This window comes from Mus caroli, unplaced genomic scaffold (genome assembly GCF_978045245.1).
Source record: "Mus caroli unplaced genomic scaffold, Mus_caroli_1 scaffold_13, whole genome shotgun sequence".
NCBI lineage: Eukaryota > Metazoa > Chordata > Mammalia > Rodentia > Muridae > Mus > Mus caroli.
In genome coordinates, this window is record NW_028227268.1 from 81,127,843 (window position 1) to 81,155,793 (window position 27,951).

At 36.3% G+C, this 27,951-nt stretch overlaps 1 protein-coding gene across 2 annotated transcripts in view; it reads left to right on the forward strand.

Annotated features, from left to right (window-relative positions):
- Positions 1-2,442: 2,442 nt before the first annotated feature.
- Positions 2,443-27,951, forward strand: part of Gabra1 (gamma-aminobutyric acid type A receptor subunit alpha1) — a 50,959-nt gene continuing 25,450 nt past the window's right edge. The window contains exons 1-4 of one of the 2 annotated variants that reach the window (XM_021176932.3): positions 2,443-3,071; positions 5,624-5,712; positions 9,291-9,400; positions 22,386-22,453. In XM_021176932.3, coding sequence (XP_021032591.1) covers positions 5,639-5,712; positions 9,291-9,400; positions 22,386-22,453 — 252 coding nt within the window. In that variant the 5' untranslated portion in view covers positions 2,443-3,071; positions 5,624-5,638. Of the gene's footprint in view, positions 3,072-3,104; positions 3,196-5,623; positions 5,713-9,290; positions 9,401-22,385; positions 22,454-27,951 lie in introns of those variants that run through there. The other variant, XM_029484124.2, reaches the window with a different exon arrangement.

Genomic DNA, 27,951 nt, shown 5'->3' on the forward strand with positions numbered 1-27,951 from the left:
TTGTAGGGGCACAGGGACTCGCAGTGAAGAAACAGTTGTAAGTATGAATGAGCAAGTGAACCTGATTCCTAAATTTAGATTCCATACTAAAATTGATAACTCATGATCCAAATCATCATGGGCAAATGTTTTGAAGTGTGTAAGCCACGAATATGAAAGATTTGTAAAACAGCCATATTAAGATTTGTTTTAAGAAAGAAGTTGAATGTGGTATGCTAAACAATTGGGAGATAATTTTACAAAGTAAACACTCAGAAATGTTGGAAATCATAATTTTTGCTATTTCAACAACTTACTTTGTCAGGCATACACACTTTGAAAGGATTTATTCCAGATGTAGCAGGAAAACTATAGTGCCAGCAGCTGTCAAAAATCATTAATGGAATGGGACATTATAAAATAGCTTTCTTCTTATTAATTTTTGTGTTTTAATATCTAGAAATATGCAGATATATTAATATCTCAGATGGGAAACTATAAATGCATTAATTGTTTAGAATGTTGGGTAATGTTTTGGGAATTGTCAAGTTATTGGTATTTTAAATAATATATTTTATGAGAATGATGTAATCTGTTCTATGTTGTATTTTATTTTAAAGGGCATTCTCATTTCTGCATTAACACTCTAGCTCCATAATTCTTAATGTATTTTTCTAGGGTATGGAAATGCTGTAGTTACATGTAGCTATAGTGGTATATAAAGCACTATGTGATTGAAATTGTTCTCAGAGAATTTTCTCAAATAATAACATTTCAGAGCCAAGTGTTTGCAAAATCTAATCAATAGAGAGATTCAGTTGTGTGACACGAGAGGAAAAAGCCAAAATTTCCCCCAATTTGTTGAGAACTGTAAAAGGAGTTACAACAATTTGTCAGGAGAAGGAAAGACATTTAAAAATGTTATATTTTATGACTATTGGTTTTTTGTTTTTTGGTTTTTTAAGGCATTGAAACTATGGAGTGTTAGCAGACTGTGGAGAGATGAGAAAGTGCTTTATAGTTGGTAACTTGGGGTTTCAGGACTTCAGTAAAGTTAGTCTTGCTTTACAAGCTGCCCAGTGAACAAGTAACTACTTGATAAATGGAGCTCTGCCACACAAGGGAATGGCAGTATTTGCTGGTATTTAAGAGTGCATTGACCCTTGTTGTGTGCTTTGCCGGCAATTATTACTGTTTAAAGAGAGATGCCTCGAGTCAGTCCTCAACCCCACCTTCCAAATGATTATCTCGAAAATTCCTTGTCAGCAATTCACCCCCCAAAAGCCAGAGAACAAAGTCATATTATGAATGTGGTCCTTGACTGAGAAGGCCACGTCATTGCAACTGAGTAGCTTAAGGTTTCATCTTATAAACTGATTTCCTTGCAGCATAAGCCAAGAACAACTTGTAGAATGCTAAAAACAGGAGTGTTTGGTGCTGGCTAATTAGTTCTCCCCCCCCCCCCCCACTTAATGTTTTGGAGAACACTCAGCCTCTATTTAAAATTTCTCCTCGGCCAGAAGTCCACTAGAAGAAAATGGTCAGCGGGTTTACCCAAATTTGGACTTCATCTACCAGAAGTATGAACGACATAAGGATGCCTCATATTTTTCAGCACCTCCTCCCCATGTGGTTTTAAAGTGCTGAAAAGCAGCTCTTGGAGGTGCTGGCCATTGTCTACTAGCACCCTGAGGAAGACAGCACCCATGACCTGAGCTAGATGCCATTCACAAAACCCGAGCAAGGAACCACAGTCATCGCTCAGTCCCTGAAAATCCCTCAGGAGCATGTCGAACACACACACACACACACACACACACACACACACACACACACACACAGACCCTGCATGTATAGTTATCTGTGGGTGGAGAACTCCCAGGGAAGGTAAGAAAAGAGGACAGAGAAGAAAAAACAAAGTAGAAGCTTTCCCCCCACTGACTTCTAAAAAATCACCACCACCCCCCCCCCTTTTTTCTGAACCGAAAAATGGAGTTCAGGGCAAAGGCATGTTTCCGGAAATGGAGATGTGCCTCTCAAACCCAGAGATGATTTATGCTAAGTTAAATATTCCATGTTCGAAAACCTTGCAAAATTCAGAGTTAAGGGCGCCTGTGCTTTTTCAGGACAACGCACGCAAAGGTTAAAAACCCGGTTGCGAAGCCTGTCTGGCTGTCCTCTATGCTGTAGATGAAAAGCGGGATGCAAAGCACTGGGAGCCTGACAAAGTATGAAGGACTCTGAGCCCAGGGGCTGTTGCCTAGCAGACAGGGTTCTTCCTGCTGTCCCTCACTTGTCCTGGTTCTGCAACATGCAGGGATTTAGCCATATGTGTGGGAGTGTGCGAGGGAGAGCAAGTCGAGGACAGAGCGCTCTCCACACGTGTAAGCCTACATCTCCCTGCTTCGTAGCTTGCGTTCATTCATATGAATGCAGTGGTTAAATATTTGATCAGAGGTAGCAGAGTTACAAGGATCGGTTGTGCTTTAATGAGCACACCTTAGAAGAGTGTGCCCATAAATCTCAAGAGAGAAAAGATCCTAAGAGTGGCCCCCATGTCTGACCCTTTCTACCCTTCCCTTCCCCCATTTTTCAGTCCCCCTTCTCCCCCAAAATAGAGGAATGCTTGCAGCAGATTGAAGAAGGATTTGAGCCGGCAGCTACAGAGACGGGGATTAGGGCCAGAGTGCAAGTTAAATTGCGCTGCATATAAAAAATGGGCGGATTGGTGTCCAGATCCAGTGGCTGGTACCACCTTCCTTTCTAAAATAAAATCTCTCTGGCATGAAGTCACCGCCTATTTCACATCCGGTTTGCGCTGGGACGTATTACTACTGTCTTGGTACAGAGAAATCTTTTGTTGTATAGCTGCAGATTGGATATTGGGAAGCAAATTTGGGTATGAAATCTCCAGTGCAGGAGCACGCAGAGTCCATGATGCCTCAGACCGTGTGAGTGAGCGCGGCGCGAGGACGCCCTCCGCCCGGCGCGCCCGCGCTCGCAGACTCGCGCAGCTCCGACTCACCGCGATCCTCTCTCCCACACTTTTCTCCCGGGTCTGGAGCGATCCGGTGCCCAGAGGGGGCCCCGAGGTAAGTGAGACTTCGGACCACGATCGCCCAGAGCTTGCAACCTGCCTTTGTCCTAGCTGGAGAGGCAGAGATGTTCTAGCAGGGAAGCGAGCAGGAGCAGGACAGGAGCTGAAGCTGGGAGCAGGTAGAAACAAGGAATGTTTTCTTTCAGGGTGAAAACTGCAGCCCTATAGGAGTAGATTTCTCTCTCTCTCTTCCTGCTCTCCGCTTTAAGGCAGATTAGAATGTACCCTGAGGGGTGGGTGGTGACATGTTGTTTTGATCTCTCTTTCTTCTTTTTTTTTTCTTTCTCTCTTTTTTTCTTTTCTTTTCCTCTTCTTTTTTTCTGTCCAAGGGGAGCTGCGGTGAGTTGGGGAGTGGCTCTGGGGGTTGCCATCAGCTAAAGTTAAGAGGTTAGGACCGAAAACCTGTCACCCTACTCCATTCTAGGGAAGACTGGCTCACCCTGCTTGAACATGTCTCTTCTCCCCTTTCCAGCCACCACAGCTGAAATGCCCTCTGGTGTAGGGGTCTCTCCCATTCTGGAAATGAGAAGCTGAACTTACTTGCTCTGGGTGGCAGGGGAGGTGGGTAGTGGAGCATGCTTCTAGGGAGGGGAAGGATGGAGGTGGAAAGGGGGCAAGAGACAGCTTCGTGCTGCCTTTTAACTGTTATGTTTGTATTCGCAAGAAACTTTCTTCCTCCACAACTGAAGTGCCACGGCAGGTTTGTTTTTCTGCAAATATGAGAAGAGTGCAAAAGCTATGGTGTCTTGGCATGGGAATCTCATTCTCTCACCCATTCAACACTTTCTTTCCTTTTCTAGAATCAGTGGAGATTAATAGGGTTAAGAGAAGTTGTTTCCTCTTCAAAACAGATGTTAAAACATGCTTTAAAGGAAGAATTACCATTGTGCCATTTGGATGCAATATTTTAACATAATGATATTTATCCAAGATACCCTGTCACATTCTACTCCTGTGTGTCAAAACCGGTCACTAAATTAAGAGAACGCTATGAGGAAGCTCACGGTGCTTATCTCTACATAATTTCATTCTAAATGAATTCTGCTTCCCTGCTTACATGACTGTGTGTGATGGTTCTTACTGATTGGAATAATCCGGGAGAGTGTAGAAAGCATTTTGTTGATGTATTTAAAGGCATACATACCACATGGAACTAGAGAATGCTTAATGTAAAAAAACAAAAAAAAAACAAAAAAAACAAAAAAAAAAAACAAAAAAAAACTGGGTTTTATAAAGCTTCCATCTATTCACGATTGACCCTACTAAGGAGTTAAGAATCAAGAAAGTGGGAAAATAAAATACATGTAATAGTTTTCATAGTAGGGCCAGGATTAATTTCAGTGCATTTAAGTAACTACATCTGCTTTTTAGCCAGGTAGTGCTCAGGATTTTAAATTTTGGCTTAATAATTATGTATACACACATAATTATGTGAATGCATCACACACACATAGACATTTCTAAAACTCTTCTGTTTCATACACATTTATTCCTCCAGTATCCTCCTACCATATCCAAGTTCAACAATCAGATAAGGATTGATTGCAATTTACCTAAGTGGGAATAAATATCTCCTCCTTTTCATGCAAAGCAAACCACTTAAGCTTCCATCTGTTGGAGACAAAGTGTTTTCTAGCAGCACCCTGGAAGAAATTAAAGGACGTTTACAAGATATGTGTGGGTATGTTTGTGTGCATTGATGTGTGTGTGTGTGTGTGTGTGTGTGAGAGAGAGAGAGAGAGAGAGAGAGAGAGAGAGAGAGAGAGAGAGAGAGAGACAGAACAGAGAGACAGAGACAGAGGGAGAGAGGGAGAGAGGAGGAGAGGGAGAGGTAGGGGGAGAGGGAGAGAGGGAGGGGGAGAGAGAGAGAGAGAGAGAGAGAGAGAGAGAGAGAGAGAGAGAGAGAGAGAGAGAGAGAGAGAGAGAGAAAGAGAGAGAGAGAAGCACATGGCCTGACTTTAAAGTGTATCCTTTAGCTTCACAGAAACATTACTGAGCATATTTAACAACCACAGAGGAGAAGCACGACTCTGGCATTCAACAGTGTGTTTCCAATGGCTTTTATAAAGAGGCAGATACAGTTGCTTCCGAAACCAAGGTACCTCCAGAATTCAGTGATGCATTCTGTCAACAGAGGTGTTAGCCTACTAGATCCCACGTACCCACACGCCCTCCTGTTAGAGACACCAACTTTAAACCTTTCAATACAGATTCCGCCACAGGGACCCGAATCAGAAAGGTCATTTTGAATAAATCAGCAAGTAATGGAAATGCAAAGGCTACTCTAGAAACCAACATTTTGTCACCTGAAAGCATCTCAAGTTTTATAGGATAAATTAAAATACTGGTACATTTCTGAATGGAAAGGTGGTACGGAAGGTGGGGAGTGGATGGGCCAGGTTTCCATTGCTTCCAATGAGTGTCATATTCCAGTGAGGTCATTTCCTGACTTCAAAGCATTCATCGGAACTGCCTCAGTCAGCCCTAGTGGTTATAACCTGATGTTTCTTGCAAGACACATTGATCTCTACTTATTCCACTTTTCAGCTGTGCAAGCCCGTGATGAAGAAAAGTCGGGGTCTCTCTGACTATCTTTGGGCCTGGACCCTCATTCTGAGCACACTGTCGGGAAGAAGGTGGGGGCATTTTCTTTAAAATCTGCATGGCAATTTCTGTAATTTTTTATTTATTCCATCAGGGGGAAGAAAATTGTCCATGGATGAATTCATGACTAAGGGAATTCAGAAAACTTTACTGCAATAAAATTTCAGCTAAGACTAAAGAAGAATAGAACCTGAAAATAACTTTCTTGTTTGGATGCTCACGAGAATACACTTAACAAGCTTTACTTTTAAATTTAAACTAGGAAATGTATGAATTCAACTCTTAAGTCTGAAATTGAACTTTTTAATTTTCATTTGTAACTGAGCAAAAATATATATAATTACCTAATTTATGGGAAAAGTTACTAGAGAGTTATAAGTTAATTTTTCAATAGGAAATTTTCTAACCATTTACAAAATCATAGAGCAACTCACAAAAGCATGGGAGTTAAAATAATATTTTAGAATAAAAATAAGTTAAAATAATATTTATAACATGAATGCCACATGACTATAAACACATGTATATTGTGTTTTAAACCATGGTTAATAAAATCAATAACGAGAGAATATACCAGATGATTGTTGTAAAATACTAGATAGAAATTAAATTTTGCTCATCTAGTATTAATACCAAGAAGAATTGTTGTGAATCTGTTTCAGTAAGTTGAACTAATAAATGTATTTTCTAATGATCCAAGAAAGAACAGGAGATTGTAATAGCAGCTATCTAAATGATCAAATATTTTATTTTATATTGTTCTCTATTTTAATAGTTTTTTGTCTAGTCTATTCTTGTGCCTCACTAAAGGGTATTCAACATATAATAAAATCCTAAACTTGTTGAAGTGTAATAGGAAATGAATCTTTATGAGTAAAAATCAGAGATACGGAATCATCTGGAAAGGCAGACATTTCCAAGGATTGGTTTAAAATGAGATGCTGGCTGTGTTATTGTTTAGTATTATCGCATAAACAAATATCAGAAGAACAAGATGCACATTACTGTCTGATACCCTTAATTTCAGGAATTAAGTGATCAGTGATTTTTGAAAAATTATATGGAGTGTTACTATTATAATGACCTGTAGATGGAGTTAGTGCACAGTGTTTTATTACAGAGTTGTTCATGTGGAATCAAAAGCAGGTTCAGTAACTGACATTTCTCTTCAAAAGGAGCATTCAGTTTAGGGCACTCTGTGTTGTTATTAGTATTTATTCGCTCCCAAAGTCATCTTAGTTCTTCTCCTAGAGTTCTGGGGCCGTTGTAATTTAAATAGGAAATTAGATGTAAGGTTGAAGATGAGCCTGATTACAAAATCACAGTAAAGAAAGATTCCCATTCCAAATGGAATAACAGGGCTGGTTTTGTTTGGGAAGGGGCTGATCTCCTTGGTATTTGCATTCCAATTCAAACAATTGCTGACAGCAAGATTCATAAGCTTAAACGATTTCTTGTGTTTTACATAAGCTGTGGAAACACACACAGAGATAAAGGTAACAGATACCAGGGATTCTGAGGGTTGTGTTAGCAGTCTAACCACCTTCTGATGTTTCTCTAACTTATCACCTTTTCTTTCCTAATTTCACTGCTTCCCCCCCTAAGAGTTTTCTCTATGGAGAGTTTCCTGAATCCCTAGATGTGTTCGCATCTCTTTGTCTTTATCAACATGACCTTCCAGTGCCCTTGAAAGATGATGGATGGTATTTGGTTTTGTGACATTGAATTTTTACAAGTATTCACTTTCAGAAAACCGATCTTGCTTTTACCTTACTACTGTCATCTGCCAATGAGACACGCAGGAAGTCACAAACTCACTGAGAACTTGATTTAAGAAACAAATCATTAAGAAACAAAAAATTAAACAGCAAGGTGTTTAATTTTGCCAAATGAGAATAGGCTCTTAATCTGTGTGACATGAATAGATTAATGTTTAATTTAATGGAATGAAAAATGGTCTTGTGGAAATAAATTCCATATATTTAGTGCCATAGAGAAAGTTTACTTATAACTATCAAATTAAAACTTTATCAGAAAAGCAGTCATTGAAAGTATATACAACTCAGTTAATGTCTATACAGTTGGGATAGGCATTCAGAACAGAAGCAGTGAAGAGTCACATTAAAGTTTATACATTCAGTATTGAATATCTTTTATGCATTTATCTATGAAAGAATCAGTACTAGAAAAACAAATTAACTTTGCATCTTTAAAGTGGCCATTATTTGCATTCAGCCCTTCCTTAGTCCCTTCTATTGACTGTGGTTAATTTGGTGTATGGTGTTTTATTTATCTGCAAGTTTTAAATAAAATTTTATAAAATTAAGAAAAAAAGAAGTGGTCCGAATTTTGCTTATACAAAATCAATAACTTGCAAAACAGCATTTGTTTCTGAGGTGAAAATAGATTATATTTGGCATCCCTGTCAAAGAAGTGAATTCTGGTTTAAAACACCATTATTTTGCTCACATTTTTTTTATGAACCATATAACTATGTACAAGTGAAACAAAAAGAATACTAAAATTTAAATTAAAAGTATATAGATTTATTTCCCTTTCTTAATTTTACACCCTGTACCTACTTAAGCTTTTCATTCAAGGTCAGAGCTTTCAGTGAGATTTGTCAGCAAGTGTCGTTTTTTTCTAAGATAGAAACTGCTTCTCTCCAAGGATTTGAAGGTGTCATGCTGGTCATTACATAAAACACAATTAATTCTGCATAGATAATAGATTGGTTGGTATAAGAAACACAAGTTATGGGAAGTGCATCCCTATGTGGTTGAAAGCTAGAATAATAATACTGAGAGATTATAGCCCCAAACAGAAAGAACAGGAATGACCGTTCCTCTACAGAGGGTTGAAAATAAAGTCTTATTCCAGAAAGTGAAAAAAAAAAAAAAACTCATTTCTGACCTCTGCTTTGCCCTTAAGTAGTTGTGTCTTAATACACGATGCCACCTTATATCTAGAGTGCATCTTACATCAAGTGTTGGCTTTTCCCAACAGTTCTACTATGTCTAAACCCAGAAATGACCAAAGTTAAAGAAAATAAAGGTTTGAATGAATCTTCATTGCTTCATACATCTTAAGGGAAATCAATACACTCATAAAAATATAAATAACATAATAAATGATTTATGTATCTTCATTTCCTAAATATCTTAAAAGGACATCCAAAAAATCAAAATCAAAAATGTATGGAAAGGAAATAGAAGGAGTTTTGATACTTAAAATTTGCATACTAAATAAAAAAGAACCTTTGAATTCATTGTGTAACTTACATATACATACATAGAAGATAAATAATATAGATCAAGCTCTCCAAATTGTTTCTTGCAGTATGAGTTAACAGTCTTCTTTGCTCAGAGAAGATATGTCTCTTCGAGAACTTGCTGTGCTGAGAGCTGAAAACCTAGAGTTAGAACTCATTTTCTATATTAAAACAAAAAAAGCCTATCACCGATGAGGCCACACAGGAGACAAGGACAAGAGTCGTAATGACATTCAAACTCCCAATAGCAAGTAAAGTAAGAAACTCTGAGGAAGGTATTGAATCGTAAGAGGTTTTAGTGGAAATTTGATGCTATTATTTTCTATATCCTTCCCTCAGCTATGGACAGCCCTCCCAAGATGAACTTAAAGACAACACCACTGTCTTCACAAGGATTTTGGACCGACTGCTGGATGGTTATGACAATCGTCTGAGACCAGGTTTGGGAGGTAAGTTGCACTCTCACATTTTTCTTTGAAAAAGTTTAGTATTATTAAATATTTACCTCTTTATCTCTAATTTCTCTTCAAGCAGTAAATAGAAATGTTAGCATATTGACTGATAATTCATCATATTTTAATAGTCCACTCAGTGCTAATTCGATTTACTGAGATCATTTTGTGCACATAGCTATATATAGTGATGAGCAGGCACAAAATTCTCACAATGACACAAAAGAGGTACATAGTTTTGCAAACACAATTTTTTCTGTCTAATAAATTGATTGTACAAAAATGAAGATAATATTCTCCCTTTCGGTATAAAATTTATTAACTTCACCTCTTATATCTGTACTGGATTCAAAAGGGTATCTATCGTTCTATGCTGGGAATACTTATTTTAGAAGATTGTGTGGCCAATCATATCTTTGTGTTATATGACCCCATATCGATGATCAAAAGTGAATAAAATAGATGGTAATATTTTATTTTTAACCATGTAATTAAATGTAATTCTTTAGTTCTCTTTAGTAAATTTTAATACTTCTTTAAAAATAATTAGTTGATTAATTGGCTAATGAATTTGTTTGGGGGAAATTAATGTTTGATTTTATATATATGGTAATATATATATATAATAGATATACACACATATGTATGTATACACACACAATAATCCTTGAAAAAATAACACACAACCTCATATATTTGAGTAAAGGCAATTGAAGCCATATCAAAATATTTGTCTTAAAGTAAAACAAATAAAGCAAGGAAAGGAGTTGAAATTCCAAGTCTCACAAGAAACCAACATACCACTTTATAACTCTAAGTTACAGCTGATTTGTCACCATCTTCAAAGCAGCAGAAGCCAATGGTAATTAATTAGCAGTATGAAAAGCCTCCTTTTAACTTAGAACACATAAAGAAAAATAAGCTGAAGAACTCAAACACCGCTTTTCAAAAAAAACGGTATGAATTTAGATTCATTCATTCATTATTGTTCAGAAATGGGACTGGAATGAAACACTTGGCACATGCTAGGCATGTCTTACTCCTGAGTTACATTCACAGACCCCCATTAAAATTACATAGCTTGCATATTATTATCACATGTTAAGAGAAAAATGTCAGAGTTTCAGATTTTGCAAATACATATATTTGCAATATATTATATTATATATAATATTTTAATACATATTTTCATATATATATGCTTACCAAGTATACTTTCTTATCAAATTCAAACATTAATTTTTGTACATGATATTTCTTTAGGTTTGGTCTCAGTCTTGTGTTCTTTTAACTTCTTGGGGAGAAAATATTATTCTAAAGTTGCTGAGTATAAAATTATGTGTTATATATAAACTCAGATACTAAAAAATATGAGGAAAGAGGGTAGTCACATTAAGTCTTGTGTTTCAAAAGCCACCTAGGGAGCATAGGAAGACTCATTGTCAAGAAAAATAAAACCTTACATTTGAGACAGAGTATGGGAAAACAGACAGCACAGCTCTGTTCCTAGGGCAGTAATATAATGTCATTGTATGTCTAAGCATCTGAATTGATTCTAAAACAACTGCTCCCATGGCATACAGTTTAAATAAATTACAAAGAATAAGACTAAGGGACCAAGTACTCACTGGTTGGTTGATACAGATAAAAAAGATGAAGTCTTCTGAAAATGCTGACAGATTATATGCATTTCCTTTACTGACTGTCCATCCTGCTGTCCCAGGCTGATCCTTACAATAGTAATAGGATGAACCTCATATGCCAAACCTTCATTCATTCTAGTTTATGAAATCATATTTGATACTTTATTTTGTATGTATGAATATCCTCTGACAGGTGTGCATGTGGCACTCAGTTTAAGGATTTTATATAAATACACACACACACACATACACACTCACACTCACACACTTGTTTTAATGATCAGTTGTAATTGTACTCTTATTGCAGTCTAAATAACAAGGCATTACTGCTGATTTTCCCATATATTATTATTAATTATATATGCTTACTTTTTACTAAACCTATTCTATGTACACTTAAACTACAGAGAGCCATATATATTGCAAATGACTAAACAGCCTAAAGTGTATATTTAATGTGAAGATTTGAGAACTATGGTATCACGAGATTTTTTAAAATTAAATTATTTTATTCATTTACATTCCAAAAGTTGCTCCCCTGTTTCGTTACACACACACACACACACACACACACACACACACACACACACACACACTCACTCACAAACTTGCTGCCTCTCCCCATTGCCCACCCACCCACCTCACCCCCACCAGCATCCCTCTTCCCTTGGACATCAAGTTTCCACAAGATTAAGCTCATCCTCTCTCACTCTGACTTTCTTAAACAAATGACTACATTAGTTTATCAGAATAATACTTTTTACGTTTATATAATCACTTAATCTCTGAAAATAGTAAAACAGACTTGTGGTTTATTTCTATGAACAGAAAAATGTTTCATTCCATAAAGATAGAAGATAACAGAAATTCAGAATCTAGAAAAATACATTTTAAAAATAGTGTCTTTTAATATCCAGAATTAATCTTGCTATTTTAAATTCTTGAAAATACTGAATTAAACAATGTGATGGTTATAAAAACAAAGGAAAACACAGGTGAAATCTCCTGTTTCTATTTTAAATGTTGGCCTGGAATATAGTGAAATTACCTTATTTTATAGATTTTGATGACATTTGCAATTTTAAAATACAAATATGTGATTCTTTTAGGGTTAAAACAATTTGTGTATATTTTGATGCTAATTGTAGTTAGAATATGAATTATACTTCCAAGTCATTGATTTTGTAATATAGTCAGCTATGAATTTACAGAAAATGGGTAACTTTGGTACTGACTGCTTAAATCAAAATGCTCTTATTTTCTTTGGGTATAAAGTATTTACTTTTATGTTTGCTATAAATTTCAGATAATTCAAGCATGGCATGGTTAGTAGTAAATTCTTTTTAACAAAATGGGCTTCCTGTCCATATTATCATTATGACTATATTTTTTTACATAATTCATTTATTTTCAGAAGAAAATACTATGGAAGGAAAGAAGAGAATATTTTTCCTCTTGTTTATTTATTTATTCACTTAACATCCTGATTGCTGCTCCTTACCTACTTTTGGTTCCCCCTCAAACAATCCTTCCCCCATACCCTTTCTCCTTCTCCTCTGAGAGGGTGGAGGCCTCCCCTGAGCATCATCTCCCTTCCCTCCCATCCTACTGGCACATCATGTCTCAAGCAGATAAAAATCTTATGTGAAAACAAAGCAAAAGTTTCCCCAGAGTTTGTGCATGGTTATATCTGAGATGACATACTGCTAGAAAAGGGTCCTGACGTCTTCTTTGTTATGGTCAAACCGTGAAAAAGCAAGGAGTTTAGTCCCGAATATCCTCACAGAATGATAATGAAACTTAACATTATGTAAAGAATTACTCCTTAAGCAGATCCTGCATGACTTATTCAGTTTTATTATTTGAGAGTGTATACCAGGATGGAACTAGGAATGAAATCCATTACTTCATAAATCCAGGTATTGGAAATTAACTTAAGGATGTTATAGCACTATTTTAAAAGGATAGGGCCAAAAGTCAACCAGAGGAAGACAAAGTAGAATTATAACATGAATAGAAATATTCTGACAGGGATTGTGGGGTTTTTGTGGCACATAGGTGAACTTAAATGATTAGAACAAGTACAACATTAAGACTTTAATGTACGAAGAACAAAAAGAAATTAAGGAACCACTGAAATTCATATATCAAATACAAAGTAATTGTATTTGATGAGAAAACTAGAATTCAAATTATGAGTAGCTAGAAATTTATAGAATCATCATCAATTATTAGATTCTTTCTCATCGTGGCAAGAAAACAAGAGAATCTTCTTCATCCACCAGGTAATTCAAAGAGTGTTGGAATAAACCAAGTTCAAGTCTAGAAGTGTGACATAGAGCAGTAAAGACTGAAGATCAGAACGAATGGGAAGATAAGAAAAGATAACTTCAAGTAGAAAGCAAACAGAGGCCAAGAGATGAGGAGTGGGAACAGAAGAAACACCCATATGACAGACAGGTCTAGAGACAATTCTGAAGCAGAGGAGGTGGGGCTGGACAGAGGTAGAGACATAGAACTTCTTGTGTTTGTCTGTAAACAGTAACACATGTGAAGTTCCCAAGGAATCCATTTTCTGTTTTATTCCGTGTGTTAAAATGAACTATGGATGTCTGGATGTTCTCAACTTTTCCCCAACTTAGGAACTGAATAGACTTGGGTGAAATTCGATTTGACTTTATATAGGCACCATTCTAGTTTCTGGAATTGTAAAACAATAAACCACTGCCAGAGACCTAATGCTTGATGCTGAAGAGGCTCTTCAGGGGTTTTAAGAACAAACAATACAAGCAATGCCCTTCTAGGAATAGCCTTTCTTTTTGGTCCTTTCATAAAAATGGAGGAGGCTCCTTCCATTTTGTGATGTGCTTCATTCTCACTATAAATCAGACTAGCATACAGCAAATGTACTGTACTGCACTGCACAGGTCTCCTCACAAGCCTAAAGTTGTCTTCCTCCCCGTGCTTCAGGCAGCTGCCTTTTAAAATAGGCTTTCATCTAAAAACAACTTCATTTCACTCTTTCAAAAACAAATTCCACTAAAGCCACGCTTAAGTAGAATATGAGTGAGATAGAGAACAAGGGATAAAATCTTGGTGAAGTCACAACTAAGCGGCAGACAAAAACTGGTCCCACGCTTCTCTCTTTCTTTCTGGTGTTTCTTGGAAATGCTGTTAACCATTTCTAATTTTATTTTTAAATTGAATTGCAGCAAAGAATGCATGGAAAGATAGATAGCTCTCCATAATTTCCTCACCAAGCCACGTAGCTAAAGAAAGCCAATGAAAGAGATATAAGTGAACATTTCTAATGTCACCAGCATAGATGGCTGAGTAAAAAAGTCGTTTATAGGTTTTTAGACAGACAGTGATTGTATCCCTGTTAAATAGTAGAAGTATTTAATTAAATATTTTTTCTTTGTGCTTTCAGTATTAATTTATTTAAATTCTTTGGTTTTGATCTTGTTTTATTTATTGCTAGAGGAAAAATGGTTAATAAGGGTCTAAGCAACTCATTGAGCCATTGGAAACCCTAGATACTCAAAGTATTTTAGAAGTCTCGTATTGAAGAATTAATCTACGTTTCTAGGTATATGAACTGGCTACTTTTACATCAACTTAATGCAATCCAAGGTCATTTGGAAACAGGAAACTCAATTGAAAAAAATGTCCCCCATTAAGTTGGCATGTACCCTACATGTGGTGCATTTTCTTAATTGATAATCCAGGTGGAAGCTTCCAGGTGCTTCCATCCTAAGCAAGTGGTCTTGCATGTTGCAAGAAAATATTCAGAGCAATATGTAAGGAAGCATGACATTGAAAACCATTGCCCCATGACTTGTGAATCTGCTATTTCTTCTAGGTTGGCCTGAACTTAGTTCTGGCTTTGATTTCTCTTGGTGAGTAAGTATGATGTGGAAATGTGTGCTGAAGTAAACCCTTTCCTCACTAAGCTTTGTTTGGTCATGGTGGTTATCACAGCAGTAGAAAATCTAACTAAAACAGTACAATTAATTTATCTTTTATCATGGAAGAAGGAAAATCAGGAGTTCAAAGTCATTATGGGGGCCAAAATAAATTCAGGCAAGCTCTGCTACAAGACACCCTGCTTCAAAATGAACAATGAAGCTAAAACAAAATAATTTCCCAGTCTTGAGTTAGTCAAACCTGTATACAATTTTTTAGACTAATTGGTAACAAGAAACTCATTGATTACAAGAAACCTCAGTTTGAAAGAGCCAACTTGGCTGAAGTTCTTAGTTACTGAAAAAAATTGTATTTGTTTCTTAGGGAATATACTTGCATTTTGTTTTGTTTTTTAATATTAGAAAAGTAGAAAATTAAAAGGAAGCAAAAGTGAGTATATTTTGTGCAATTGTTAAAAGTTTAAGTCACAAGAAATGAGGAAAATATTAAAAATTACTCTCTTTAAAATTTACTTCTATTTAAATTAAAAATTTAATTTATGAACTTCATTTAAAATAAAAAAAAAAAGACTTGCCAATAAAATAAGTATCAATACTCCAAACTAACCAGGCCCAAAGACGATACACATCAATGAACTGGGTAGCTAAGTGGTGGGCCTGAGCTGTGCAGATGTTATTAAAGGAGATTGCTTTTCAAATTATGATTCTGTTAGAGATTGTTATTTCCAGTGGTGGATAAGTGCATAAAAATAGACTTGATAGTGAAGAAGTAGAATCCAATGTGAAATGTCAGAGCCACAGAAGGACTACATTAATTCTCTTTAGAAATCTAATTAAGTTGCCTAATTTATAAGATAGCAGGTATTAAAAAAAACCTTTCATGATTATTTGACTTCCTGTGTAGTATTGAGATCAGAGAGAAAACTTATATTCATGTTTAACTAACATGATAGCACTGATTTTGTATTTGTGTTTGGAAAAATTTTAAACAGCTTACATATCTTTCACAATGTAAATGTTAGATAATATTTAAAAGGTTAGACATATTAAAATATCAAAAAAGCAATGTAAAGGGTTCTGCTTGTTTAATCTCTTCTCGTTGGTGTTATATTTATTTGATAAGAAAATGATCTTGACTAGAGGATTTAACATTTCTACACTTCGAATCCTTCACTTTAAATTTATTATCGTTTTTTTGGAACTTGAATGCAAGCCGTGGAACAGATGTTCAGATATTTGCAAATGCAACATCCTTCCACAGGAATAGTAGATCCAGACAGTCTGTGACATAGTTGCATTTCAAGAGAAAGACAGCTACCAAAGCTCCAAGAGACATGGTTCAATGAACAGAGCATCACTCTGAGTCTTTACTAGTTGAGGTCTCCAGTCGGCTCAAGAATCCAACTTATGTAATGGATCTCTAAGCTAACTAAGGAGTGTTACAGCATAGTTATAAACATTCTACTCGAGTCTTTCCTGTTGTATGTCAATCATCTACATGACCAATGCCCACAAATTTCCTCTGCGATGAAAGGAAACCACTGAGACTAGCTTCAGGTCACAAAGGCCCATCCTAGGAAACAGGAATGGGTAATTTCTTCTGCCCCTATAATTAACCTTTTCCTATCCATTGCATTTCCCATCTTTATTCCAGTCCCATGGTGGAGTCTCTAAAATGTTTTCTGTGTATTATTTCACTTTATGGTAGAATGTAATGAAAATTTACACAACTTTCTTGATAGAAGAGTCTGAGAGTTATGAATTACAGAGTACTACTTTGAATTTAACAGAGAGCTGGTTTCTATGTAGTGGGATATTACTCAGTATTGCTATGCTGTTATCATAGATCTCAAATACTACATGGGATACCCAACCTCAAACCTTTATATAGACATATACATATAAAAATAACTTATTTTTCCAATACTACCATGTAAACCCTTTCAATCAAGTGAGCACTCTCCCAGAAGATTCCACTACTAAGACCATAGAAAGAAGAAAAATTTCAGTGGAAATGAGGTATAAATCATGCCCGATAGTAAAATTTATGTTTCCTCCACATAGATGCTTGTATCATTTGAGGTCCCTAAACCCCAAACCATTAAATGGTCAGGGACTTGTTAGATGTCCTAACACATAACTTTACTTTATATCCAGTTTTAGTTGGTAAACACAAGCAAATTAGGTTGATTTAAAAATCAACCAGAGAAGAGTTTCCATTTTTTTTCCCTCTATGGCATTAGGAGGATAGTAAGACTGGGATATAAATATTGGCCAGTGCAATACATTGCCCCAGAATATTGTCAGCTTTTCAACAGCACCATTTTAAACTAAGATTTTTGCATTAATTTTATAATGCTGAATAATGCTATTCATTTGGTTGTGATATCGGATTTCATAAATTAAGAGTGCATAAAAACTTTCCCAATGAATATTTCTGAATTGCTCAGTTGACAGCATTTCATCGAACATGTGGCTAATGCCCCATTAAACAAGCTGTTGTGATGGGTATTGCTAACATGTTGCCCACAACTCTCCCATCTCCCTATTCTTTTTATTATAGTCACTCCTATACTCCACTATTCACAGAGCATCAGTTATTTTCTGGAGGTTCAAGTAGCATAATGTTACTTCTGTACCCACAGGTTTTCTGTGGCATTAGAACAAAGGTTGGATGCTATCTGCCATCCACTCCAATGTAGTCTCACTTACTTCAAAGCATTATCTCCTCCCGGGATCATCAGCATTTCCAGGCCCCAGACATGTCAATCATTTTCTTCCCTTACATAGTCATCTATCTACCCACCTGTCTATCTCATACCTATATATCAAGTCTTGCTTAAGTAACTTTTCATTTAGAAAGCTAAGAGATGTACTACGGAACAGAAATATTTTTTTCTCACCATTTTATTACTGTTATATAGAATTGTGTCTATTTAGCATACTCAAAATGACAAGTGAGTTTAATTCATACAGATAACAGATGTAAATCACTTTAATTTTCATTTGAGTTCTTATTTATTCGCTCATAAACTGAAACAAAATATATTTACAAAGATGCACGGAAAGTACCTAAAATCACATAGCTTTTCTAGAAGAAAATCAGAGTGAAAATCGGACCTCTTCTCTGCTCAGTCGAATGCAGTCATCCTAATTTTGCTATACTGCTTTTCTCCCTTATGCTCCTGGCACTGACTATCCTTTTGAAATGTCACTTGAAAGCCTTCATTATTTCAATCCTTTCAGTGGGGTCTTGGCATTGATGGAAAATCCAGATCAAAAGAGATTTGTTCCCTGGAAGTTAGGTGATACAACCGTTGTATATGTTTAGACACACCACTGAAATGTAGGCTTGCTTAAGGACTTACTTTTTAATATATATTTATTATTTTGATTTATCTTCATCTTCTCTAAATAGGTAAAAATATTCATCATTGTGACTCCATTTTCTATGAAGTAATCATATATTTTTTCCTTAAAAATATCAACATATGCATATATTTATATCTAGAAAAAACACTGAATTTCAATTGCACTAATAGTGGTAAGTAATGGCCTTCATAAGGAAACCACCTTTAGTGAAATTCTTTGAATATTTATATCTTTGAACAGTTCTTCCACTCCAGTTATTTTAATTGATTTATATTTTTCAGCCAAGTCTTTAGTTACATAAGGGTTTCAGTCATATTTGGTTTTGGCTTGGTTGTACATATTTTTACCTATCTTATTTAAGGCTTGTGACTGCTGATATATGCTAAGAAGAGCACATTGAAACAAAATATGTTGGTTCCTTTTCATTCGATCTCTAGAAAGATGCTGGTATCATCCAAGTACATATTAGTGTGGTATTAAATCAGTGAATTCTGGTATTAGAGCATATGATTTAATTTTAATCTTCCTTAATTTAGTTAGGTAGATAGCTAGATAAGTGATATATAGATAAGTAGATAGATAGATAGATAGATAGATAGATAGATAGATAGATAGATAGATAGATGATAGATAGATAGATAGATAGATAGATGATAGATAGAAGATTGATATTACTTGTGACTTTCATTGAGGAGAAGGACCTGAGAGGAATATATTTTCTAAGCACATGGGCAAAATAAGGTTCCCTAGCAGTGCTTAAAGATCCCAGCGAGAACATGTCAAGGCTTGGGTATTTCTGCTTAGTGCTGAGCTTAAAGAGGTATTAGTTTAAAGTCACCACTTCTTATCCTACACAGGGAGGTAACCATGCCACTGAGTTTTGCTGAGATTCATTTGTAGAGATGCTCTTGCCTAAGATTTGCTGGATGGGATTATAAAGAAGAGTGACTCACAGACCTCTCAGGGCATTCCTAGTGTGCTACTTGTGAAAAGTCCATTTTGGTTAGAGAGCTTGCCTTTCCTCTGAATTTTGGCTGAGATGAAAGAAGTATGGTATAAGAATAGTCACAGAAAAATGAAAATGTAATTCAAATTTTTCCATTTGATATCTCCTTGAGATATTTACACCGGTTTAATTTTATCCCCAAACATGATCTATTATGTTGACTTCAAACTCAACATGAAACTTCTGTATGGTTTTGAAAGAGTATTCCTGAAGAACTTTAGGAAACAAACGGGGCAATAGGACTGACTAATTTACTTAGACCATAGTGTCTTACGGACATTAAGATGGGGAGGGCCAGAAAAAGAGTTTATTTTCCTGTTGAAATTGCTTTGTGCCTCTCAAGAGTTGAGTGACAGGCTGAGTTTCACTTAGCTATGCATCTCCCCTCTCTTATTACATCATTCATCCTTCCGTGATAATCTCCATAATCCCTCATAGGCATACTTCAGGTACTGAACTTCTATTCCCCACCCCACTTCCTTCTTTCCCTTCTCCTTCCCCTTCTTTCTATCCTCTCCTCTCCTCTCCCTTCCCTTCCTCTTCCCTTTGTCTAGGTTTTCATCCCTCTCTTCCCCTCTCACTCCTTTCCTTTACTCTTTTGCTTTTCTTTCACCTCCCCCTTCTCTTCTCCTCTCCTTCCTTCTTACCCCTTCCATTCTTTCTGCCTCTCTCCTCTATCTATCTGCCTTCTTTTCTTTCTCTTTTTACTTTCCTTCTTGCCCATTTGGAGGATGAAAAGGAAAATATCAGATACTAGTAATTGTAAACTATTTAAAGATAAACAAATGATTACAGAATAGAGTAAGAAAGTCATTTCAGATTCTTAGGACACAGAGATTTAAGGTCAGATTTCTTGGGTTGAAATATAGTGAAAATGAACTTACAGGCAAGTGACTGTTAAACAATAAAGTGAAGTGTCTGAAGTTTATGCACTAATATGGCATGGGTATAATTATGCATGGCAAAAGATGAACCTATCACGTATCATGTTGTATTTGCTTGGTACAATGGTCTTTATAAATATGATTTTAGACCTGCAAAATTCTTGATTATGTAGCTAGTCACCTATTAACTATCAGTCTTAAAATAACAAAGGGCAAAAAGTACCCTATAAATTCTGTAAATTTTCATTTCACTCTTTCAGGCCACTTCACACATAAGAAACAGATACTAGTGATATGGATTTGTAAGAGAGTGGCCCAGGTTGGCAAATGTATGCCAAAGTATAGACAAATTAGCCAGCATTCCTTAAATAAGCATGCATCTCAAGAATGAAAAGTCAAAGATAAATTTTCCAAGAGTAAATTTTTTTTAGGACTGTAAAATCTGTTATCTTTCTTTTTGTACATTTTCCTGATAAGATATGTCTAGAGTATTGTATCTAATAAAATACAAGTTGTAGATTTAGAAGATAAAAATTAAAAGAGATACTTGCTCTAGCTCTTGCTTTTCTAAATATGTGGCATTGGTTTTCCCTTTGCTACTGTTTGTTAAAAATTGGTCAAAGCAGTGTAATAAAATGTGACTAAATGGAGTAATCTTAATATGAACAGAATTCACATGCATGAAAATGTTCTAGTGAAGTACACTATGTAACTAAGTTTTAGTTATCATATAAAGTAATGAGAGGTTTTAAATTAGAAAACAATCATAGTTAAAAATATATGGAGGCAAATATCTATGATGGATATACAGTGATCTAGGAGGGTGGATGCTAGAGGATGCAGAGACAAGATTGTAGTGGAGAATGGGTAACAGCGCTGAGATGCAGGGCTAAGCACCTGTGCCTTTTCTGCTACAGCATGATGAGGCTTGAGATTAGAAGTGTGATCTTAACACACAACTTGATGTCTTCTTGTTACAAGCTATGAAAAAAATTAAATCTGCTTTAAGAGTGAACCAGAGATTATGCTCACATGAAGAAACTTACTGGGCTGTTTTAATATCAAAGAACTATTTTTGCTCAGACAAGAAGAATTGAAATGGTTAACTGAAGCAAGATTTCCTCCTCTAATTGATTTTGTTGAATGAGATTAACATCTTTGCAATATAGTTACTGGAGTCTCAACTGTCCATGAATGAATTGCTGAAAGAGACAGGGTAACTCTTGAACAACAAAAGACTTTACTGTTTCAGAGACAGGGTAATGTTTTCAGTGTTCTTGAATAAAGCTAGAAATGGAAGCACGCGAGAGAGTAGCCTGTAAAGACTAGACTGTAATTTTTCAAAGTAGATGAAAATTATATAAATCCTTTTTTTTTGTTGTCACTCCTCAACAAATCATTTCCTTTCACCCAGTCATATTTTCCATTTCTTGGTAGTAACTGTGCTCCTTTTAAAAGATCCGTGTTGAGTTGTCAGGAAACTGCAAGAAATATGTTTTAGTGCTTTATATATAAGCCATCAGAGGCCACTATAATAAAATCGTATTCAACGTAAAACAGCATACTAAATTAACTCTTTCCATTCCACAATATGTAGCTTGTCCTCCAAATTGAAAATGCTTCCATATTTGTCATATTTTTCCCTACAGAGTAATTTGGATAATTCAGTTATGATCTAGTAACAGCAAGTAATCATTTGTAAAGCATACACTTGAGACCTTAAAGAGTCCATAATGTCTGCTATGCCTTCCTCTATACCTCCCAGGGGTACACAACATACCTGAAAGATTTGTCTGACTATGTAAAAATATTTAAACTTTAGACATATGACTATGGTAACATATTTCTTTCTATAATCTGAAGTGGTTCAGCATCACTTAGGCAAGTGTGGCCGTTCTTTAAGAATTTATTAAGAAGCAGCTGAGATTGCCTGAAAGTCAGCCTCCCAATATTTAGGATCTTTTCTCCTTTGAAAATATTAACTGTGAAATTCCACATGCAAGCAGTCAATTATCAGAACTACACAGTAGACCAATTTCAGAAATGGCTAATCAAAGCCAATAAATTTCCCATTTGGTGTGAGTTTGTGATAGTGAGCTCTAATAGCATCTGTTGGTAGATACTCACTAGCCCAATTTCCTGCTTCATCAGAGCGTGTAACTGAAGTGAAGACCGACATTTTCGTCACCAGTTTCGGACCTGTTTCAGACCACGATATGGTAAGTGACACTGTGTGTGTTTAATTTCTTGGGTTTTGTTTAGGTATTTAAATTAAGATGTAACTATAATTATATCATTTCCCCATCCCTTTCCTCCCTGCATTTCCTCCTCTTAAGCACCTTCTACTTCCTTGTGCCTAAATGAAATCGTGGTCTCATTTTCTTTGATATTGCTATATATGTCTAAGGATATCAATATAATGCTTAGGCCATTTAGTGGTGTGTGTGGGGGGGTGATTTTTAGGACTCACCACTTGCTATTGGATAACAAATTAGGGGCTCATCTCAAGAGAAGACTAATTCCCTCACTTTCAGCACTGTTTAGTTAACTGTAGTTCTTCCTCAATGGTTAAGGCTGTGTGAGAATTATTCCTTCCCATATTACCATAACCACTGGTATTGTACTTCTTCAGGTCTTGTTTAGGTAGATACATTGTTGAAGTATTATGAGTGATGCTTGCCTGTCATTTCTAGTATTGTCATTTCTAGTATTTTTAAAATGTGTGTTTAAAAGAAAAATATTTGAGAAACAACTTGAAATGCCTTTGCTGGTCATAACTTAGTGTCTTTGTGTGATTACAAAAAATGCATATATTTATATATATTGACAATATATTCATATCACATAATACAGAGAGGGGGGCAGAGGGAGGTGACAGAGAGGGAGAAGTAGAGGGGGAAGTGGAAGCGGGAGGGGAAGGAGAGGGAGAGAGAGAGAGAGTGAGTGAGTTTATCATTCAACCATATTAGTGTTCTGCCTTTCACCCCTTAAAGGACTGATCTTCTTGACTTCTCTCCAGAGGACTCACCAAACCCACCCAGCACCTTTCTTTTTAGTTGTGAGACCAGGTTGATTCTGGGAGGTTACACTTTCAGACGTAAGCACTACTGTTACAGAGCAAGCAGGCATTTGTACTGTGACATGGCTGAGTGCTTTTTGACTATATATAAACAATGAATATCAAAACTGAATGAATCCTTTACCTTAATTAGAAAGAGAAGAATAATTGAGAGGGAGAAGTACAGGAGAGAGAGAGAGAGAGAGAGAGAGAGAGAGAGAGAGAGAGAGAGAGAGAGAGAGAGAGAGAGGTGCTTTGTTGCACACTGCTCATCAAATTATTTCTAGCAGTGGAACTGTGAGTGTCCATCCTTCCTTTTCTTACAGAACATCTTCAAAGACATAAGAGTTGACATCAGTATAACCAAATCATTGTAATGAGGCCATTAAAACATACCACTATGAATATTTTAAATATGTATTATTATTTTCAAATGTTATTTTTATTAGTACTTAATGCAGATGTGTTTTGATTTTCTTAATAACTCAGAGAGAAATGAAATAAAGTTGCAGATTTTTTTTTCTGGTTTAAAAGGAAACTCAAGTTATTCTGTCTGTATTCTATATGATGCATACTCAATCTTGCCACTCTCCCCGATTCAGTCACAGTCTTAAACACTTGCATGTTCTCATGGTGAAAACCATGATTACTATAAGGCAATACAGACTGTGAGTTATCAAGTCTGGCTCTATGAGTAAGTCTCACCACCACTAGCAGTCTGCCTTCAAAAGCCAATATAGAAAAATCACATCCATATGAAACAGAGTGTTAAGCATTCTGGGTAAAAAGCAATTCTTAAAGAAAAACGCTCAGTGTCTCTCAGATGTCTGTGTTATTATAGGCATAGGCCCCATTCATGTACGAGTATATTCATGAGCCCAGAAGTGGTGGCACATGCCTTTAATCCCAGCACTTGGGAGGCAGAGGCAGGCGGATTTCTGAGTTTGAGGCCAGACTGATCTACAGAGTGAGTCCCAGAACAGCCAAGGTGACACAGAGAAACCCTGTCTTGAAAAAACCAAAAAAAAAAAAAAAAAAAGTATTCATGCTTTAAATTACACATGCACACACACATACAAACACATACACATGCCCATACACACAAATATACACTTTATACACACATCACACACTCGCAGACACACACACACACATTCTCTCTCTTTCTCTCTTCAATTGTACTTTTTTCATTTCTACATACATCTAAGCCTTATATTTCCACAGGGAACCAAATTGAGAAAGAATGTCTTAAGAAAGCCATTTATCATTGACACAATACCAAATTAACTTCCCCAACTTGTATTTCAATCAAGTTCCTTGACATAAAATTCAACACAACTTTTGGCCACATGCATAATACAGCTTGGTGATTTTTTTTTTTTTACAAATTAATGTCTTTTTATCTTATAATGATGCCAAAATTTGCAAAGACAAACTTGTCTTTCTGATATCATAGCATGAGTGGATTGCCTTGTTTAAATGGTGTAATGAATTGCTAGTTGCTTTATGATAGAGCTAGAAGTCTATATGCCTATTAAAAAACATGAACCTCATGGGTCAGAGAAAGCTAAACTGTCCTTCTTGAGTTCTGAATATTTTGAGGAGAAAGACAAAGGAGTGCAGGGCATGGGATTAGAATAACATATTGGTTTTGTTTTGTTTTGTTTTTTCCTGGCTTTGATTTTTTTCTTTTTTCTTTTTTCTTTTTTCTTGGATATTTTCTTTATTTACATTTCAAATGCTATCTCCTTTCCTGTCTTCGCCTCCAAAAAAACACCCTCACCCTAACACTTCTGCCCTTCCCCCTGCTCACCAACCCACCCAGTCCCACTTCCTGGCCCAGGCATTCCCCCACTCTGGGGCATAGAGCCTTCACAGTACCCGGGGCCTCTCCTCCTATTGATGAACAACTAGGCCATCCTCTGCTACATATGCAGCTAGAGCCATGAGTCCCACCATGTGTACTCTTTGGTTGGTGGTGTAGTCCCTGGGATCTCTGCGGGTACTGAATAGTCTATATTGTTGTTTCTCCTCCAAAGAGCTGCAAACCCCTTCAGCTCCTTGGGTCCTTTCTCTAGCTCCTCCATTGGGGACCCTTATGAGTACTTTTTAAACTTTTTTAATGATATTTCTCCCTCTTTTATTCTATCTGGCAGAATATCGATTATGAAATGCAGTTTAAGAGGTGGTGTTAGGGAACAATGCCCAAAGGAAGCTAAATCTGAAAAATAAATAAATTACCTGCAAATATTTAATCGGCCTTAATTATATTTTATCTTTTTTTTTTTTTAAAGATTTATTTATTTATATGTAAGTACACTGTAGCTGTCTTCAGACACTACAGAAGAGGGCGTCAGATCTCGTTACGGATGGTTGTGAGCCACCATGTGGTTGCTGGGATTTGAACTCCAGACCTTTGGAAGAGCAGTCAGGTGCTCTTACCCATATTTTATCTTAAAATATATTTATATTTTTAAAGAATTTTCTTCATATATACAATGCATTTTGATCAAGTACACTCCCATTTCTGTCTTTCCCCTTTAACTACTACCAAATTCACACAACAGTGTCTCAATTTCAACTTCATGTATGATCATTTTGAACCCCGAGTCCAATTTGTACTGCCAATATGTTTGCAGGGCTATCCACCAGAGCACAGGCAGGCAAGCAGGGGTCAGATTTCAAATAAAAACTGTTCTCCCCATTCCCCAGGGACATCAGTTGCCATAGCTCTTCAGCTATAGGGCTAGAACTCCCTCCATGCTGTATTTTGATTGACTGGCTTTTGATTTTTGAGTTATTGGCTCAGTTTAACTGAGATTCAAAGAACCAATGAGGTTATGGTTTTGGCTTAGAATAAATGTACATAATATATATTTTTAGTTATCATTATTCCTAAAGCAGTCAAAACTGCATTGCACATAATGATCTTTCACGTTGCCTATAATTTCTGAAACAGTGTTTGACTTGTGTTGTGTTATGATCAAGTTAGGCTTTGCAAGTGATTTGCAAAATGGGTCTTGGAACTTGTACCTGAATTCTTGCAAGAGAAGATCAATTATTTAAATAGTATTATGGGAAATCAAGTATGAGAAGGAGTTTTAGACGGCAGAATGATAAGGTTATTTTCTTTTCTTCTGTCGTCCTTTCTTAGTGCCTTTCTTTCTTTCTTTCTTTCTTTCTTTCTTTCTTTCTTTCTTTCTTTCTTTCTTCCTTCCTTCCTTCCTTCCTTCCTTCCTTCCTTCCTTCCTTCCTCCCTCCCTCCCTCCCTCCCTCCCTCCCTCCCTCCCTCCCTCCCTTCCTTCCTTCCTTCCTTCCTTCCTTCCTTCCTTCCTTCCTTCCTTCCTTCTTTCCTGTCTTTCTGTCTTTAAGTAACTTTAAAATAAAGTTACTTTTCAAACAGAAAAAAAAAACCTTTGCCTATTTTAAAGTAGAAACTAATAAATTGCCCAATTAATAATAACCATATTTGCATTTGTTGCATTTGTTATTACTGAGTGTTTTCAATGTTTTTAAATCTTATTTTATTTTATCTTTATTTCAAATCATTCAACTCACTAGTATTCTTATCTGCATGCTTTCAAGAAAGGAAAGTGACCCACTAGCTAACAGTATCACCTGAAAACTGGGCAGCCCATCCCTGAAGACTGCTGAGCTCCCAAGGCATCCAACTTCATCTAGAATAAAAAACAAAATGAGGTCAACTCCCTAAGCTTATTTTAAAAACCATTAATTGGCCATCAAACAGTACATTCCCAAGGCACTAGGTTCTGTCAGAAATATCCAGGCTGCACAATCACACAGTCTTGCTTTCCATAGTATTTAAAATGTATTAAGTCAAGGCACACACAGATGGTTAAAAAAAAATGGTCTGAGCCGGAACACTTGAATACAATATTTATTTAGGTACAAAGTGAATGTTTTGTCCCAGATCTTGAGAATAAGTCTCATATTCTCTGGGGACCTACTCTATTAAGAGAGAAACTTGGGGAGAATTTTTTCTTGTTGAGGTGGGAGCTGTGACTCTGAAACTTGACTAAATCCTACAGCAAGCCTTTGCATTTATTCAGTTTTTTTTTCCTTCAGAGTCCCATCTTCTGTATTCTCCTTTTGTCTGTCTTGACTGGGACTTCTTTCTCACTGTCTTAAGGTTCCCATTTTATAACTTTTCCAAAGACACTATTTCCAAATACCACTTGATTCCAAGCTATAAAGAATCCTAGTTTTAAATTGTGTTGATAAAATTAAGAAAACAAATAATAGGTATTGACTCTACATCCACAGTTCCTAACACTATGGGTCTTCCCACCTGCCTTGTCTCCACATTTGGAAGAGAGAAACATGGCTCATATTGGTCCAAATGGCCATTCTTAATCAAACTCATTGTGGTCATGGAGGCTAAAACACGTCGTAGAAGGAAACCTGGGAAGCTGCCTGTTTCTACCATGTGGGCAGGTTCAGAAACAGGAAGAAAGAGTGTTTCTGTTTGTGGTTGGGCAGGATTGGATTGCAGTCTACTGCCTATGTAAGGTTTTATTTCTACTTAGCAAAAAGGGAGATATATCTTACCCTTAGTAATGTCAGTCTGTCTGTCTGTCTGTCTGTCTCTGTGTGTGTGTGTGTCTCTGTCTCTGCCTATCTCTGTCTCTCTTTCTCTGT